Below are 19,760 nucleotides of genomic sequence, written 5' to 3'. Positions count from 1 at the left end.
TCTTGCGCAGGAAGCCCTCACAGACGTCTTCAGCACTACAGTGGGTTGTCTGACCTTCTTCAACATCAACTTCTGTTTCCTCACAGGAAAAATTATGACCTGTAGGGAATACTGTGCAAAACTTAAGCATTACAGCCATTTGTTTCTCCAGGCATTTGCCAAGCATTTTGTCACAGCTTTGTCACAGTTATACACTTCCCACCCAGCTTTGCTTTCCCCATTCAGCCTTCACAAGCACTCTTCTACAAAACATTCTTGCAATGGAAACTAAGCTCCATACTCCTAAGCTTCTCTTCCAATTAAAGCATGAGACACATCCATGTATATTACTTTTACCTCCAGCTGTGAGATCTACTGTCTGCATTTTGTTTAACTCTTTCCCTCTTTAATAGAAGATGTCTTTTAAGACACTCTGGAGAGTTCTTTCCTCATAGCTACGTGTCGCAGTAGAAAATAAAAATAAAATATGGCCCACGCAGGGGCACTCAAATATCAAATGACAAGGGACAGTCTCCTTACCCCACACAATTTACAGATTACTAGGTTTTCTGCCATGCATGGATGAGACCAGTGAGGAAAACTATGGCCAGATCAATTACATAATGCTTAGCATCTAGGGAACAAGACTGTGCAACAACAGCCTCTACAAAGCCTGCTCATTGAAAGAACCATACTATTTTTTATTTTAAATTCTGCCTATGTAGTTAGCATGACACTTCAGATAGTCTGATGTACAGCAAGCTGCTTCTAGCTTACACTCACTGCACACGTTCTGCACATTATAGCTGTGAAAGTAAACAGCACAGTTTAAATCCCTTAAGCATTCCTTCTGGGTATAATTTCTCCACAAAAAAAAAAAGAAAACTAAATTTGAAACTTTTATAACTATGCAAAATTACAAAATTTTTGCTTAACACTTTGTGGAATTTATTAAGCTTCAGAAGGAAGAGGGATGTGAAATATGTTCTGGGATGCATACTAGAAATGGGTCAACTGAGATAAATGCAGAGGACTTAATTGACACCGTGGGTTTATGGACAAACTGCCACAAGTCAGAAAGAGAACTGGGAGTCCTGCTTCCCAGTACTAACATCCACAGACAAGAAAAATAAAATAAAACTTCTGCACGTTCATTTCAGTATGACTCATTACATATTAACAGTTTTAGTGTTATTAGCCAGCCTTATCTTTCAGAGATCACAATCATTATTCATATTGTGAGAATGCTTAAGGGCTTCACTGAAAGAGTCAAGGCCAAAGTGTACAGTCCAGGCCTTAAATAGCCTGACATTCAGAGTTTACTCAAGAGAATGCTTACTCAAGACTTTTGGTTTGACCTTGACAGACATCATGGAAGTGACTTTTATCCTGATTCTAAACCCTCTGCAAAGTTTTCAAGATTGTAGTTGCAGGTTTACACTGAGAATCAGTCTACTCTAAAGCAAAGCTTTCCTGAACTTTCCCAGCTCCAACAATGCATCAATCACCTCCCATAACCAATATCCCAAGCTTTTCCCACTGCAAACCAGCCCTAAAGGAAGCAGTGGGAAAGTCACAGCCTATCATCATATCTGCAGTTCCAGTTATTGTTTCCTTAATTACTCATCAATATAGATAATAAATAGACGGATGTCCTACAATACACTCTCCAGCACTCTGTCCCAAGCCTTCCACAACTCACAGAATACACTTGGGTTGGCATTATTATTTTTCTTATCCCTATTACTGTTTGATTTGTGGTTCTAAAACTAAAAAAGGTAGCACAATGAAAAAGTGAAGTTGCTACCCAAAACCCCAAGGAAAATTAAAAATCAGTTTCCACTAACAGCATGCAACGTGGAAAATAAAATATGATTTAGAAAAAGACATTTTTAAAGAGAAAACTGGGAATGTCTAAGTCTGATGTGAAGGTTTGGAAAGGATAGGCATCATCTGTATTTCTACAGTAAATTTTGCTCAAGAAACCACTTCTAAAACACACATAAAACTTTGAGGTTGTGGTCTCTTCTTCCCCCTAGAACAAGCTTAGAGGTTCCTGGGATGCATATATAGCTCCAGGAGGATATAAAGGCTTTCCCCACTTAGTACCACTACACAAGTACAGCACCAAACCTTTGTTTGCTTAGCTGTCCCAGCAATGTTGCTGAGAAGCACTGCCAGGAAGAACAAACAATTAATGTTCCTTATTTCCGTGGTTCAACTTCCTCAATAAATAATCATTTCATCTGGATCACAATGCACAGCCTCAAACAATGGCACTTTTATAATGGGTGATGGTAATAAAGTTTCAATAGAAACCCATTATTCTGAAACATTCCAAAATGTCAAACCACATTTAATATTGTGGGGATGTTACCACGCCAGCATTATAAAAGAAAGTATCCCCAATACGAGACTAAGTTCATGCTTTGCCTCTTGCACATAGCATAAGCTTGCAATCTGGGCTTGGATTTCACTTTGACCTCTTACTTTTCTCTTACTATCTCTTGTTAAAATCCACGAGGCAGAAATAAAAATCAGCTATTTATTAGGAAAAGCATCTTCTCGCAGCTGGAAGAAGATGAGTGCAGAAGAGATTTTAAGAGTTATCTACACTTTCCCAATGCTAAAGGGTAGGATGAACTTTACCTAATACAATCCAATATATATTTCTTCAACTTATTCTTAGAAACCTCCAGTGAAAGCAAGTCCACAGCCTCCCAAGGCAATCAATTCCAGTTTTTAACTAGTCTTACTCTTAGAAAATTCACATCTCATGTCTCTTATTCTTTATCTTCCCCCCACCTCACCAGCAGACATGCAGAGAAGCTTATTTCCTTCTCCTGCAGAAGCTGTTACCTGTATGAAAGCCACTACCATACCCCAGTCTTTTCTAAAGTTATAATCCTTCCAACCTTTCCTCACAGGTCAGGTTTCCTTGATTTATGACTATCCTTGTTGTTCTCCCCCTACTGTATTCACAGCTTCATAAAGTATGGAATCAGGGCTTCACACATCAGTGAGAAATAATCAAGTGTCACCTAAATGTAGGCACCGTAGAGAAAAGTCAGACAAAGCCACTTTGGGATAATCTCAAAGACACCTCTAGAAGATGACGAGTTAAAACAAACCAGCTGGGTACCCTGAAATTAGAAGAGCTTCTTCATGCCATACAGAACCAAGAGTGATCCCTCCACATTATTAATTTAGCAGAAGCAACCAATCAAGCCCATCTTCAAGCACTCAAGTAATATTCATAGAGGAATTCAAGGAGGAGTTTTCACTATGCTTCTCCGTAATTTTTCCCCAGGTTTGAGAAACACCAAAGGGCAGATCCTCACAAGCACTGATAGTTACACTCCAGCCACTTTTTCTGCTCTCCCAAAGCAGCAGCTTCCAAGGTTGCTGCTACAGAATTGTCATGGGTGACGTCAGCTCCGTATTCTCTTCAGATTGTAGATTTAAGATGCTTTTCTGGCCAAAGAACATTGCTTCAGCAGCCAGGACCAGCATTCAGGAATTGACTTTTATATATATACACATACACTCAGCAGAATAACAGCTAGTCACCGCAGCCTGCCACATACCATTTCCAGCTCTGTTCACTAATGATGTTAAACAAAGCAACAGCAGACGAACATATTGCTGCACTTCCACACTCACTGTTTACAATTGTACCATATGACAAACTGCTGAAAACCTGTGTAGGTTAATCTTTAAGTAAGCAAGACTGTCAACACCTAATATAGAAATATGTCAGTTCCCAGGCTACACACTGCATAGCTATGTAGTGAAAATACAGCTACCTGAACACCAGCAGTATTTCCCAGCTCTGTTTCATGACCTAACTGAGCTAAAGCAGGCAGAATCACATCAATCTAAGCACACTCCTTAGGCAAAAAAGGTTGGACTTATTTGCCAGCAAGACACAGACTCATGAAACAGTCAGGTTGAGCAAAACAGAATTCTAGCCTCATTTGTATTCTGTCAAGAAAAAGTAATAAAGACATTTTTAAAGCTACAAAGTAATGAAATTTAAGCAATGGTGTTAACTAGCCTTTCATTATTAAAGTAATCACTTAAACAGATCACTTAAAATTTTGCTCTGTAGTATCAGCTCCCAGTGCACAGAAAGAAGCCAATAATTTTTTTTTTGTTACAAAAGATATTACACTCCATGTTATTCATCAAAAACAATCTGCTATGAAAAGTAAAAGCATTCTACTCATTCAGGCTGCTCCAGGAAAGACATAGATGCACTTGTAAGTGGAAAAGACGAGAGAAAAAATACATGACATCACTAACAAGGGTTCGTCTGAAGCACTACATTCAGACAAGTATCTGACAGGAAAGAGGAGGACTAAAAGGGGGGAAAATTCACTATTTTCACATTCCTGATTGCATATACCAGTCTGAATACAAGTGAGCATCTGTGACTGTAATGTCTCCTTTACCTTAAAAGCTGTGGGGTGAGTTACATTTTCAGGTTACCTTCCTTTGCCCCCACACGCCATGCCCACAGGCAAACCTTTCCCATCAATTTCAGCTCCCTCAGTTCCATATTTTATTGCACATCTAGAAAAATCCACAGAGGATCCATTCCCACTTCAGCTGGGTTTTATTTCAGATGCTTAGTCAAAGTCTTGACACCTATACTGCCAAGCAAATAACTTCCCAGGGGGGCATTTACTTATTCGTACTGTTAGTGAGTTAAATGGTCACCGACAGCACTAAATGATGCAGAGGAAATCACCCAAGTACAGGAGTCACGTGCACACACAATGACTATTTTTAAACAGAAGAGGGGCACATGGGCTTCTAAACCCAGGGTTTCTATGATTTATTTAACTGACATCAGTTCTGAAGCGATATTTCTCAGAGGTATAATGGGCTGAAATTACAGCACCATTTAAAATAGCACTTAACAGGAAAATTTGAGATGCATGTTCTTCCTTCACTGAGGATGGAGAGATTTGACTATTTCTGACTCAAAGATGATAATTTCAAATTTCAGTAGAAATTAGCGACTCCTGAAGACCTGCTGAGACACCGTATCAAAAGATATTCTGAAGCTTGCCCTGAACTCCAACAAGCTTCAGTAATAACATTTAGATTAGATTCATTTTATGCTGATTAACTTCCACTGAGTCATTTCCTCCCAGTAAAAACTCTATAGGGCAGTGCTTCTTAGTAAGTGAGCTCCACCACTGTGGACACAAAAAGCCCAACAAAGCAGAAAGCAACCCCAAGAGCAGCACTATACTGATGTTAAGCAAGGTACTGGCTAAGCTGTTTGAAATGTCCTGCCAAAAGAAACATCTTCCATCCTCCAGCAGGAAAGATGAAGGAAATTTTAGAAAGCCAAAATGCAATGATATTTCATAGAGAATTTAAAAGTATCTTCAGAGTAATCCTGCAGTTGATCAAGCACTGCAGCTATAGTGCTAGTGCATTATTTTGGCTTGACATTTCATTTTTGTTATAAATGATAATGTGGGATGTCTTATTTTGCCACAAGCACAAGAAAGCAAAGCAATGTTGCTCAGAATAGAGAAAGTGTCACTTCAAAGTCCATCTGCCCTGCAAACCACATCGTGCACATCATAAACTTAGTGTTAGATTGACTGCAAGTTAGCCATGATAACTAAATACTCAATTAACTATTAGTCTGGTTTAACTATTTCACCTGCTAAGTCTGTCTGTCTTAACAACATACTAAAATAGTTAAATATGTTACTGGAAGAGTCTGAAAGTCACTAACAAAGTTACAAAACAGGTGCAAACTGTCAAAGTACATCCCCACAGGAAAGTAACCATTATCATTTTACCTATGGAATGCTCCATTCCCACTGCAGCAAAACCACCAGTGCAGCTGCCACTGCTGCCAAGCTGAGGAGCCCCAAATAACGGAGTCAGAGCAAGCGCTGGTGTTCAGGAGTCCAGGAACCAAAAAAGCAGGCAGACTGGGAAGGCTGGGGTGAGGAGGAGGCAGGAGAAGTACTCCTCTTGACAAGCTAGGAAGGGCAGAAAGAAGGGAAAAAGCCAAACGGAAAGAGAGACTCCGGTAGCCAGACAACAGCGAGATTCCATACAGTCAGGAAAACAGAATGACCGAGTGTGTTCAGCTAGGGAGGAAGGAGAAAATATAGAAAGGATCATATAAAAAAAAATCCTAAAATTAAGGGAGAAAATATTAAGTCCAGGCAAGCAGAAGATCCAAGAGAGGACAAAGTAAGAAGAAATATCTGCATGACTCCAGTCAAATACTTCAGACTTTTCCCTAGTTTAAAATCCACTGACCACCATTTACCCGCACAAATAAATTCAAACTTGGGTAGCTCTGAAGTCTCCCTTCTGGCATACTTGTGGACACATCTGTTTTAAATTATTCTTCTTTGCTCTTCCTCATGGGCATCAAGGACTTGTCAGAATACAGAGCTAATCCAAGACCCAACCACTGCAACCGCCATCTGTACTGAACCACCTACAGTAGCTCAAAAAGTCAACACATCTCCTGGAGGGGCTGCCTCTGGTACTCCAGAACCTCTTGTATTATCATCCATCAAGGCACTCAGAGCTGACCAAAATCAGTCCTCCTTAGGGGTAGCTTCACATGCTAAAGATCTTTAAGGTATTCTGTCAGAAGGAAACACTGCAAGTGCTTTGTTGTGCCCCAATTCTGCTTTTGCTATGAACTTGGAAGACCTAGAACATCCTCTCCAAAATCCTGACCTAATCATGAGGTTCCCACATTATTAGATCCATTTTTCCCATCTTTCACTGTTTCCTCCTTTTCATATTTCCTGCCAATCTGTTTGGCAGCAGGTTCCCTCCTTTTTTCACTCTGCCATCTCCTGCCCAACCTGTTCAGCCACAAGTCCTACAACCTATGCTATTCAAGTGAGGCTTCTCCTTCCAACATGTCCCTGACATTGATGCCTTGCATCATCTCTCCTTGGTTCATACACCATGATCCTTAATACTCTATATGGGGAGCTTCATCTTCCAAGGCAATGACTCACAGATACCCAGTGCTGGTTCATCTGGTCACCACCCAGTTCCCTCTGAGGCTCTCTCAAATCGTCACCATGTGCTCTCCACCTTGGCTGATCACTCAGTGTCTGTCCCCTCAAAATCAATAGGCATATCCCGATCACAAATCTGTTAGACTTTGGGACATTTTTCACGCTTTCAGTAGTGTTCTAACTCAGCAGTGCTGACATCCAAACTCTGCCTTCCCTCTCCTCTCAGCTACTCCAATTTCTTTGCCTCCTCCCTTTGCTGAACTACGGCTCTCTGCCTCATCTCTGTTTGCCCAGTCAATCTCTCAGTCATCATCGATGAGCTCTCCATAGCAGGGGGCCTGGCTCACCCTAAGCTGATAACACACTGTGTAAATGTACAATGCTGTATTAGCAGTAACGATGTTCTGCTGCTAAACATGCTGTCCTGAGAGTAATTTGTGTTCCCAAGGACAAAGACTACTAAATTCAGGCTTATCTCCTAATTTATCCTCCTTACAGGCTAACGTGAAACGGGATATACCTAAAGCATGCACTCTTTGTTTGTCCTTAATTACAGGCGGTATTATGCTGCCACAGCAACTAGGAAAGCTTAAGCTGCCCTGAGATGATACAAGATACTGCACAATGCCTCACACCCTGCCCTGTCCCCTGTCCCCACATAGTGCTGTGCTACGTGCGAGTCATGTTTGCTCTCTAGCAACCACATTCCAGCAGCCACGGCATGGCACCAGCAAGACAAGGCAAGCCCTTTGGTGACACCCGCTCCCTCTCCATTTGCACATCTGCATGAGGGCTTTCTTGCTCTTCCCAGCTCCATGCAGAGAGGAGAAAGGGGGCAGGAGGGCATCCCTCTCTCCAGCCCCATGCAGTGGGGAGGACACTGCAGGGATCGGGCTGCTCCAGCTTTCTAAGTCCAGAGTAGGGAGGTCATTAAGGGGGAAAGAATAATTATGTATCTGGCTGACCCTTGAAACAGCTGGATGCTCCACTTCATCTCCACATCCATAGTTCTCCCCAAAGCCACAAATTTCTCAGCCACCCTTCCTGACCAGCGACCAAATGGTCGCAAGAGAAACTGGGGCATTCCAGGCATTTAACAAAGAAGGGATGGTGCATAGAGGGGCTGTTGGGCTGCATTAATGCCAGCAAGCCACAATGTCCCTGAGGAGCCCTGCAACTCCCATGATACTGCTATGACACTGTAAATTAGAGACAAACCACGCATGGGTTTGGGATAAATCTGCCAGCAAAGCAGCCTTAATTGGGAAGAGCTGGTACCCTGCTTTCCCCGCTAACCAGTTCAAAGAAAATTTTCCCACATCCCCTCAACGCAGGATTCCTTAGGCATGGGTTATGCTTACTGAAGAAGCTTTAACAAGTGACTAGGCTGCTTCTCTTGACCCATGATTTATCAAGAATTTACTATGGTTACCTGCTACTATAGTAAGCACTTCTGTTTCAGCCTCACAGACCAGCTTAACTACTACAGGTCAGCACAAAAATCTCTAACTCAGGATCCAATGAATTAAACATTTTCCTCACCTTTTGGTGAACTACTGCTTATTCATAACCCAGTTATCCACTTTATCTGTCAAAGAGACTTAATTTGTGCCAGCTCTGCACAAAGGCAGGATACCAGTGCATCCCAGCAGGGTACTGGGCAAAAGTTTACAGCTATTAAATACAGGGAACTACATTATGAGCTTAGCAAAAATATAATTCTTGCTTTTAACAGGACAGAGAATGACAGGCTGAGGTGATTTACTTAGAAACATCTTAAACACGGCAACTTAAAAAAAAGTATGGGTTTTTTTCCTTCTCTTTTTCCCCCCTGCATTAAATTCTGAAAGCACTGGTAGTCATGGAATAATCAGGTTTAACAGGTTAGCAGTAATATATGCCTCAAGTGTTCCTAATACATCATAATCTGCTTTCACAGAATTTGCATCACTGTCAAACTGAACTACCGATTTTCAGTTGATGCTTTTAACATGTTTCTATGGTTACTTTCCAAGGTCGTATTACAGAAGCCTGAACAGCAGTTCAGAAAGACAAAAGGCATTTTGCACCCTTCACCATATTAAATAATTTATGAAAATTAAGGCATCCTCATGGAAAAAAAAATCATAAAAGAATGGGTTCTGAGGTTATTTTCTCAGCACCAGTTTGAAGCACAGCAAAATCAATATCTCTACAAAAGCTTTCAAGACAAGACTATTTGACTAATGTTCCATATGGTAGAAAATGCTAAGGAACACATTCTAAGTTTAGATTATATGCACAAGTCTACATGAACTGCATGAACGGACCTTAAAGCAAAATGTAGACATCTAGTTCACTGCTATCAGCTTCATCTTTTAAATCAGGCATTAGGCATTGTCTCAATATTCTAAATCTAAAAAATGCAAAAAAAAACCTGGAAAAAAAAGGAAGTAAAAACAGTAATGGCAGCCTTTATTACTTCCACCATTTTTCATTCAAAGCCCCACAGATTTCATCTGTCCCCTAAATGTTACAAATTCTGACTAGTGTAATGAAAGCTTGTACACAAAATATCTGAATTCTCTGCCTACCGCTACACTAGATCAGAGTTTATTGGAACTAATTGAAGTGTCTAAGGCTTGGAACAAAAACACATTAGTCATTTAGTGGTTGTGCTAATATTGCTATGCCTTTCCTGCAGTTTCATTAGATACAGACTGCTTCAATACCCTAATCATATGCTCAGTCACAGCACAATCAGGACACAGAGTACTGACAAGCTGTCCCACCATGCCTAAAGCTGATAAGGTGTCTGCTCTATGAGTAACCTCAATTATTGACTATATTTTATGGTCAATCTAATGACCAAATGCTTATCAGTGAACCATCAGGTGCCTGTAATAGGATAGTGACCCTTAGTTTATATGTACCATTACTGCTCATTAGTGAATAATTAGATTCTTTAATCCAAACTCACAGGCATTAAAATATGATGGAATATCCTGACTCTAGAAAAAGACAACTATGCTTATTTTAACTCTTCAGATGTTCAATTACACTACTTGGAGATTGTATATTCTGTTAAGAAAAGCCGCTTGCAAAAGTATATCATGTGCAATGTTTTATATCATGTCTAAATTGACACAGCTTTCCCAAACATGCAGGAAGAGGAGAGTGGAAAGATAATGGGTGTGATTCACCACCGTAAGTCTCCAGATTTATTAACTTAAATGTTTTTAATCTAGCAAAGCCCAGCAACACTGGAAATAATTTAGAAAACTGAAAAGCAGTGAGTGCATAGTGAGTGTTATATGTTTGGAAGAGTAATTTGTCAAACAAAAGAAAGCAGATACAAGGGAAAGAAGCTACAACTACAGAAACATTTCCCTGCTTCAAAGGCAGCAGTGCCACAGCAGCAAGTGCAACCTGTGACTAAGACAGTTTGAAAAGATCAACAACTCGACATCAAAGAAGATGACAATTTTAGAAGACGGACTTAATACAGTTTGTCTTCTGCTCAACACTGCTTGCTTTGATATCCATTTTCTTCTAAACAGCTTTGATTCATCCTAGCTGCCCTGTCACTGCTCAAACCTTCCTTCCAGCTTGTGCACTGGGGGCAGCTCCCCATGGTCTCACCCCAACAGCAACACAGGCACTGCTGCCACCACTGTCACCAGCCACCAACAGGCAGAAATGGTGTGTTAATGGTGACAGCTTCGATTTACTGGGGGTCTTGATTCACCTCCCAAGGGAGTGGTATTTTCTTTTTTGTCAGATAGCCCATTAACCTCTTCCCAAGTGCATGCCTCTTCTCCTCATCACTGCCCTTCTCCTGCCTGTTCTTGGAAACACCATTTCCTCTCCTTCCTAGGTGTCCAGGTGACAAAAAAGCCCAAGAGCTTGTTACAGTTTTATAACAAAATATGCCAATATTTACTTAGTTGCAAGCATAACCCACAGAAGGGCCCTACAATTATCTCACATATTTTCACTTAATAATATAAAGTTTGTTCAGGTTCCTTATACAAAAAAAAAAAAAAAGGACACCTGAAAAGAGGTATAAAGCATGGGGCACTAGGCAAGGCACAGTTCATATTACACCAAGGGACAAAGGCCAGATGCATTCTTCTTAAATCTGAAGAATGTAAGAATAAACTTCTCCTCTTGAATCGTAAGGGTGAACTGGGAGTCTCTTCACAGCCATCCATGAACATGAGCTGTGCTTTTTACCTGAGCTTTCTTATTCTGTCAGTGACCTACTGAGAAGCTCCATTTTCTGCTAAAACCTCTGGTCCCTCGGTAACACAACCACTGAGTAATGTCTGGCAATTTGCTTGCGTGACACAGTCAGATGTTAATCAAAGCTTTCCTCCTTCTGTGACAGATCACAGTGAGGAAAAAAGCTTAAAACTGATTTAATTTCTTAATACGCTTCTGTCTGCTGTCTTTAATATTTGGCTTTGATTTTGAATACTTAGCACTTCTCTGCATTCCTTGGTAATGAATAAAATACTTTTTTTTAAGCAGAAGATAATTAAGCTTCAAGAAATTAAATATGACATTCAAATGAGAAAGAGTTTTGGATGAATATGTAGATTTGGGCTGCACATATGCTTAACAAAATCAATGCATTCACTGCAAAGAATACCTTAAACATACTCATTTTAATCATAGGTACCGTCTTATCACCAGGTAAAAGTTTTACTTCAGCTCTTAGTTTTTATTTTCCAGGTGAGGAAATGAACTTTCTGTACCATTTTTTGAGTTTGTGATCTTTGAAACACAAAACTCTGACTCTCAAGGAACAACCCGGAGCAAAACTAAGCAACCAACCAAAAAAAAAAAAACAGTTCACAAGCAAGAGTGTCAGGCTGTTATTTCACCAAATAGGAACTCTAGCTTTAATGTGAAAAAGACATTTATATGCTGCCAGGAAACCATGTCACAATCCAAAAGCTAATTGTGCTGTACAAGCACAGTTAATGCTGTTTCATGAAGAACAAGACTGAAATCCTTTATTCATGTGGGAAAAGTATATATCTAGTGTCACTATAGCTCAGGAAATCACAAATGCAGTTCTCACAAGCATCATATGAAGGCTTTGTCTTCCAAAGTAACTAACCCTACACCCGAACATACTGAACATTAATATGCATGCAAATTTTTACCTTGCTACTCTATTTCTAAGGCAAAAGTTTCAACCAGAGCTCCTTTTACAGAAGGCTCATGTAAAAAGATGAAGGTCCTCAATAGACTTGGTCAAAGAGAGTCCAATGATTTGCAAAAAATAAAATATATATGTGTGTATGTGTGCATGTGTGTGTGGGGGGGGATTATCAATATATTAACTGCATTTATTCCACAAGAACAAAATGTGCCAGGCTCTGCATAACATGAGTAACACTCTGGCTTTGCTACAAAGTTCAGAATTTAAGTGGTTGAGGAGTGAAACACAGCAAGGAAAAAAAAAAATCAGCAAATGTAATGAACAGGGACTGCAGCCTAACACTACTGCCATGACTTCTCTTTCATCTCCAGGTGCTTCCTGAGAGAGGATTAGCTGAACAGAGAGATGAAGGAGAGAGAAGTGGACGCTGCTGCAAAGGATTCGAGGCAGGGCTGACCTTCTTCCTCAACAAGTTCACGGCTGGATGGTGCAAAGGGAAACACACAGGACTGGAAAGGCTGAAGCAAAGAAGCCTGATAGCCCACCAGTACCAGACAAAAAAACCAGACTGCTGATATCCTAATACCTGTGGTCCCTGGATAAGCCATTTCTCCCAGGATCTATGGTAACTCGCTCATCCTTGAAGATCTTCTCCTCTTCCTCTCCCCTTCTGCTGAGAACTCCTCACCTTGAGGGTGGGAGGAAGACTCAGCATGAAAACTTGGATCCATAAAGGTCCCTATGGCATGAGGAGTCAGAAGAGAAGGAGCAGTGGCAGAGGGAGCCTCTCCTGAGGTTAATGCCAACGTTGGGGGAGCAGCCCAGCCAGGACTATGCAATGGTACCCACCCGAGGACCTGATCAACATATTTATGACTGCCAGGGATCAGTGAAGGACCTCTCTCCCCCAGCCCTTGTGAGATTTTTTGCATATCAACAATAACACAAAGAACAAACAGAAGTGCTTTGCACACAAAAATTTCAACCAGCCCTGTTCTTTGGTTAAAAAATTGAAGAGAAACAATTTTGAGCAGAGGAAACACGGGTAGGGAATAAGCAAGGTACTAATGGGTTTTTAAAACGTTTTAGCTAGCACATAGCTGCTAAAGCTATAAAACTCTGATTCACTTGAGGCAAAGACAGATTCATGAGAAGCAATTAGGGCCTGATCCAAAGTACAGTGATGTCATTTGCAGTCTTGCTGCTGACTTCAAGAATTTTTGATTCAAGCTAATGACAATCGCTTCACAATAAAAACAGAACTGAGTTTTGCTGACCATTGACAAAAGCATCAATGGTAGAAAAGATTTTGGGTCTTATTTCAGACTGCTAGGCACCGATTTCTTTCAGTTCCAAGGAAGGTATTTTATTTTCTGGCTTACCCTATGAAAGGGACAAGTCTTTACATTTGTTTGTGACATACGGATTAACACTGAAATAAATCCAAAGTAGATTAAGCTAAAATCACACTGTTTATACCCATAATATGAAACACAGTAATGAAAGCTGTGCTGCTATCCATTCTAGATACTTTGGAGAATATTCATCTGTCCTTATTTAGGTAACTAAACAAGAAGAGAGATGCCTGAGCTTTTCCCCTTATTCTTCCTCTCCAGTCCCACTCGTTTCAGATACCTATCTTTAAATTAAACCAGTCATCCTCTGTAGGCAACCATTTCTCTGTGTTGGCTTCAAACCCACAGCACAGAGACAAACCACTAACTTACACAGAGCACTCTTAGAGCAGTCATTTCCAAACCTCTTGTGTACAGACAGACTGTGATATGTAGGCATTTAAGACTCATTGCACTATGTTCTTCTAAAAAAACAAAACTTGGGAAGTTCAGCTTCTTCTGAGGTTAGGCTGCAACTTATAGTAAACATCATTTATTTAATGGTACAAAACATGTTAAAGAGCAATGAAAAGGAAACAACACAATTACTATTGTGATTAAATGATAAGAAGTATTCTCACTCCGTGCATAAATCTGACTTTACTGGCATTCACAGACATACGTTTTTCAATATTGTCTGAAAATATGTTCAGTTCTGAATTAAAAAAGAGTTGGAATGCAAGTACAAAGCCCTGAATTTTGTTGTTTTAAATACCATCTGCTTGACAGCGTATTGCATTTAATCAACATTGCTAATTACAACAAACATCCAAACAAACCTAACATATCATTTTTGTTATAAGACCAAGGAATGAAAGCAAAAGATTGTTCTGAGCTACTGTTAAGAAAAGAATGTCTTAAACTGCTTTAACTGTTGCTGCCAACCATGTAAAAACTTTCATTTGGACACGTAGGCCATGCTACTGAATAAAAATCTAACTTTTTTTTTAAACTTGGTACTTGAGTTTTAGCATCAAGGAAACCTACAGAATAAAAGGCTTATGGTAGAAATGGCCATTAAGGACTAGAAAATGCCCAACACACAATTTCTAGGATTTTGGTTAAGTTCCTGCTGAGGTCTCCAGAGAGAAACAGGGCGTCACCATCACACCCCTGCACCCCAGTGGCAGCAGAAAGCCAAAGTCACGACCAGGTGACCAACTCCATTTCCCAGCAACCAGCATCACACAGTACACCTTCGACCCATGGCAAAGATTCAACAGCATTTCACAACTGTCTGAAGACCCACGAGCAGTTAGGGAAACCAGAAAGGTGAAAAACTACCTTATGAAGAACGAAGCTGCAGCCGAAGTACCTGCCGAGACTCCAGCCGGAGCGACCATGCTCTGGGAGGCTGCCACGCCTCCGGCTCCCGAGGGGTCGGAGTTGTGCTGCCCTGAGCTGATCTGAACACTGGGAACATCTCGGCCACTTTCTGGTGCTGTTTCTGCCTGAAAAAAAAAAACAAAACAAAAACAAAAACATGTGCACAGGTTAGTACTAGTTAATACATGGCCACAGCAGGGAAAATCTCATGCAGCACTTCCAGTGAGTGTCTTTGAAGGCGAAGATCAGCAGCGGCTGAGGAGTGATACAGCTGGACAAGTGTAGCACAGTAGGTGCAGCAACAGAGAATGTAAAAACCATGACCACAGCAGAGGAGCAGAAAAACACAGAGAACCTTTGTGATGGGTAATGCACAGTTAAATAGTTTGACAGGCATGAAGAAATGGAAAACGATAAGCAGAACCCTTTTGTTTTACAGTGTTATTTGGGAGCTGGCAGAACTGTTTATCTGGTTCAGTTATAACTGTCAGGAATTGTTTCTCAGTGGCACATCATCTACAGGACCTATCTGTTTAAGAGGAACTAACCAAACAGTCACATTTCTAACACGTTTCCACATGAATAACTCCAAGAACTAAATAAAAAATTGATTTTTTTTTTAAAAAACATATATACTGCCTTGTTTTTCAGCATTATTTATCCTAGCAGCACAAGTGTATGACACTTTTTTCTCCTGCAGACTACTCTAGCGAAAGAACAGGAGCGACTGGAGATGCATCTTCTCCAGCATAATGTATCTGCAGTGTCTGAGAAGTTTGGAAGGTGATGATTATTTTGAAATTTTTGCCAAAATATCAGACATCTGTATTGTGAAATTGTGTCATGTCTATATCTTCGTGTTTAGGCCACCAACTCTTTCAAATACCGACTTCAATTAAGCCCCATCAGTCAAATGCTCATTGAAAGTGCTGGGATGCTTCCTTTTCGGAAAAACCTGCTCTATGTCTAGGAGTCCTGAAGATTTAATTAAAGATGACACTACAATAAATATCTGTCAAAAGAGTTAATTGCTTCATGTATGATAATATATGATATTTCTGTCATCTGAAATACTATTTTGACATTTCCAACTAATTAGCTAAAATAAATTCCAGGAAAGCAGACAGCCTTGTAATGAAGCACAAATGCAATTAGGTATTTCCTGGGATGCCACCAAATTTTAAATTTTCAGCTGCCATAGATCATGTTTTACAACTACAGATATGCAAACATGGTAATAGGGCCTTCCCAGTTACATACACACCCTCAATTTTCTCGCACACCAACAACACAAATAGAGATTTTCTCATGAGAATTGAGGCAATACCTAATTGAGGCAATACCCTGTTATTAGGTACCAAGTAAAAGAAAACTCTGTCAACCAAGCAGTGTTCAACAGGTGCATGAAAAGACGTCTGGTGTTTCCTCTGGAGTCATTCCTATAGACTGAGTGCTGAATTCCCAGTTCCCAGCAAAGTCAACAAGCAAAAAGTACACCCAGCTCTTTTGAACATCTGCTCTTTAAAGATTAGTACTATTATCAGTATTATGGAGTGGCTGACTAAAGCTTCACCATAGAGTGCTACACAAAAATGTACTTTTATAGAGCTCACCTAAGAGATCTGAGGCTGAGACACAGAAGAACAGTCATGCAGATTAACTTAATCCTAGCAAAGCTACTCACGCTAGAAGCCAAACTGGAAACTTTGAATAACCCTCTACAAAATCCTTCACTTTGTAATGCAGAGGTCTCACGAGATCGGATTTCTTAGCGACGCAGGCAGAAAGACAGACCAAGCACTGCTTGAGATCGAGACTGGCACATAGAAATGGTATGGCAAGAAAATGTGCTTTACAAAGCACATCCATGATCTACTGGCAATGACAGCCAGGAACAGAGATGCTTGGAAAAGGATCAGATCCACTCATGTGGTTAATTGCTTATAACTAAGTGATGGAGTAATGAACCTTGAGAGGGTCGATAAAGCAGGTATTTGATCATTAATGCACTGAAGCAACAGATGTGTGGTCCTGACCTATACCAGTCACAGAAGGTACATGGCATGGAGAAAAACGCAGATGGGTAAAATCCACTGTGATATCTAAACTTCAGAGTTACATGAACTGACACAAAGCACTAACAAATAAGTGGAGCTTACTATGGATTTAGCAATTTGCAGACTTAAAAAAAAAAAAAAAATCTACATCAGAAGCTTTGGAGCCATCACGAGGAGCCTAAAAACTGGCACATCAGGGACTTCCATTCTCAGCAGCTATGGTCTGATGGCCAGCAAGAGAATGACACCCAACCAGCGACCACAGTGGCAGACACTGTCACATTAGTGTCTGAATATTCCCCCACATTCTCTCAGGAAGACAACCATAATCCTCCAACATAAGATGTTGTCTCGGATTAAAAATTGCAGGCTCAAGGTTAATTCCCAACGCATTTTTCCCACTCTCTTTCAGCAGGGGCTGTATTACACAATGGACCTTGAAACAAAGAAAATTATGTTTAAGTAAAATTTTGGAAAAAAAAGGCAGAAGCAGCAACATATTTCTAACTAACTGCACTTTAACTAGCGTATAATCTCAATGATAGCACGATCTAAAGCTAAATATGAAATCTGTAGAGTTAGTGTGAAATGTCACTGAATTTTACAGTAAAGTGTAAGAGACTTGTAAGAACTGACTGGAACCTCTTAACAGATCAATTCCTGTAAAAGCTATTCACACTTAACAAAAATATGATCAATGTGTAACACATATTCCTTTTACACCACTTTTTTATTTCTATGAGAACTTAGAAGCCTGTATTTCTAAGAGACTGATGATTTTGGACATATTAGGCGTGTAACTTGAAATATCCAAATCAAATCTGATATTTCAGATAGCAAATGGTTAATATACTTTCCAGAACAACATATCTAAGTTGGATGTCTGTAAATTGCCATTCCCACATTAAACACACTTTCAAAAACTCAAACTGTAATTTCTGGATAAATCTGGAAGTTTTTTTTCTCAGTTCTGTGTGTGCATGAAAGGAGGATGAAGGGAAGCCAAGGACAAGGCACTGATTCTTGTAAAGGGAGAAAAAGTGAAGACATGCAAAATAAAAATGATCAGAAAACTACTGCAGAAGACAACCCATATAGTTTTATTTGTCTTCAACTACCCAATTAGTATTCTTAAACACAGAGATACCATCAGTTTTGCTGCATAGTGAGAAGCTGAAAAACCACAAAACTTCTTCCAAGTTTAGGACTCATTTCAAGGACTGCTTGCACCATCCAAAGTGACAGGATTTTCCAGCACAGCCATATTCAGGTCTCCCTGAGACAGCTACATCTCTCAGGAGATGAAGAGGAGGACTCAGGTATGAGGAAACTTGCCAGGTTCAAGTCATATGCCCTGAGGCAAGAACACTAAAGACAGGTGATGGACCTGGGCACTTCAGCTTGTCACACCACAAAAAAAGAATGCAGGAATTACTTCATGCTCCTTCCTCATCTCAACACATACTTTTTTCTCAAGTGTGTATGGAAAATATAATTCTCTAAAGGACTGCAAGCAACTTTGCATGACTTTTTCAAGCATGCAAGTCTGCACAAAGAGAAGACTCCAGACTGCAGCTGAGAGGGAACCGTGCTTCAAAATTTACTGAATTTTCATAAATCGCTCATGATCAAATGCTGAATCATAATCTTGTCACTATAAAGTGTTACTGACTGCACTGAATATTTAAAGTGTCATAGGCCTCCACATTTAGAAAGTAATGTTTGTTTTAATTTTCTAAGAAAAGGTTCGCTAGACAAAAGCCATTAACCCTCTGGAAACAAGCTAAACCTCAAAGGAAGGATTTCCAAAACTGCTCTGTAGGACCCCTTTTCTCCTATGTCACAGACAGGAGGGTTTTGGTACCAGGTCCCAGTGCCCACTCTGAGGACATGGGAAAAGAGCTAGACATGCTGTGTTTCCATCTGGCAGCGTCCACACACACAGCTGAAGTTGGCATGACCACAACAAGAAATTACAGCATGAGTTGTTCCCGCTTAAGACACTCCCCTCAAAGGCTGGGGGAGAGAGTAGGAAGAGATGGAGGTGACCAGACATCCTCGAGCTACAGAGGTGTGCTGGGCAGAGCAGGGACATTCACATTACACAGGTTCTCTGCCGTGGCTAGATGGCAGGAAACATCTGCCTGGGTTTAAACAAGTCAGATTAGTCCAAAATCACACTGTAAAGAAGTTGGCCATAAATGAAATATCCAGGTACGCAGTACTCTGTCAAGCCATTACCATCCAAAGGACAATTACAATCCTAACAAGCTCTTTACAAGTTTGAAATGCAAAGCCAAAAACTAAACCATTAATGTTTTCAGTTTCCCGAATACTTCCATTATCTGGACATTGACCTTTGTCCAGGGATCCAAAAAAGCCAAGCTAAGTCATGCCACTTGATCTCTGTAACACGTGCAAAACATATATCTGGTGACAGGCAAGAAAAACATGGGACTATAAAAATAGAGAGAAAAACTAGTCCCAGGATTAGCCCCAGGACAGTACTGTCGTGGCAAAAGAAAACCAGAAGGTTGGATAGAACTGCAAAAGGCTATCAAGAAGAGAATCACAGAAGACAGAACAGAGAAAATTACAAGAGCCTCAACAAGTCTAACACATCTGTGTAATCAGAGTCAGAACTCAATACAATTTACTTCATTTCAAAAAGTTAGTCTCATAATGAAAGCACTCAACAGGGTTTCAACAGTGTATTGCAGGTAAAGCTCTAGCTGATCTAGTACAGCCTGAGTCTGTACTGGTGATTTTTTTCCCCCTTTTCTTCTTGTTTTTATCCCTTTCTGACCAGCAGTCAGACATACAGAAT

At 40.3% G+C, this 19,760-nt stretch overlaps 1 protein-coding gene across 1 annotated transcript in view; it reads right to left on the bottom strand.

The window, feature by feature from the left end:
- Positions 1–19,760, bottom strand: part of KIF26A (kinesin family member 26A) — a 66,480-nt gene that overhangs the window by 34,245 nt on the left and 12,475 nt on the right. The window contains exon 2 of the mRNA XM_018083031.2: positions 14,835–15,001. Coding sequence (XP_017938520.2) covers positions 14,835–15,001 — 167 coding nt within the window. The remainder of the gene's footprint in view (positions 1–14,834; positions 15,002–19,760) is intronic.

This window comes from Manacus vitellinus, unplaced genomic scaffold (assembly GCF_001715985.3).
Source record: "Manacus vitellinus isolate BGI_N305 unplaced genomic scaffold, ASM171598v3 scaffold_6_pilon, whole genome shotgun sequence".
NCBI lineage: Eukaryota > Metazoa > Chordata > Aves > Passeriformes > Pipridae > Manacus > Manacus vitellinus.
Note: the sequence above shows the minus strand (reverse complement) of the source record. Positions and strands in the feature narration are given on the sequence as shown.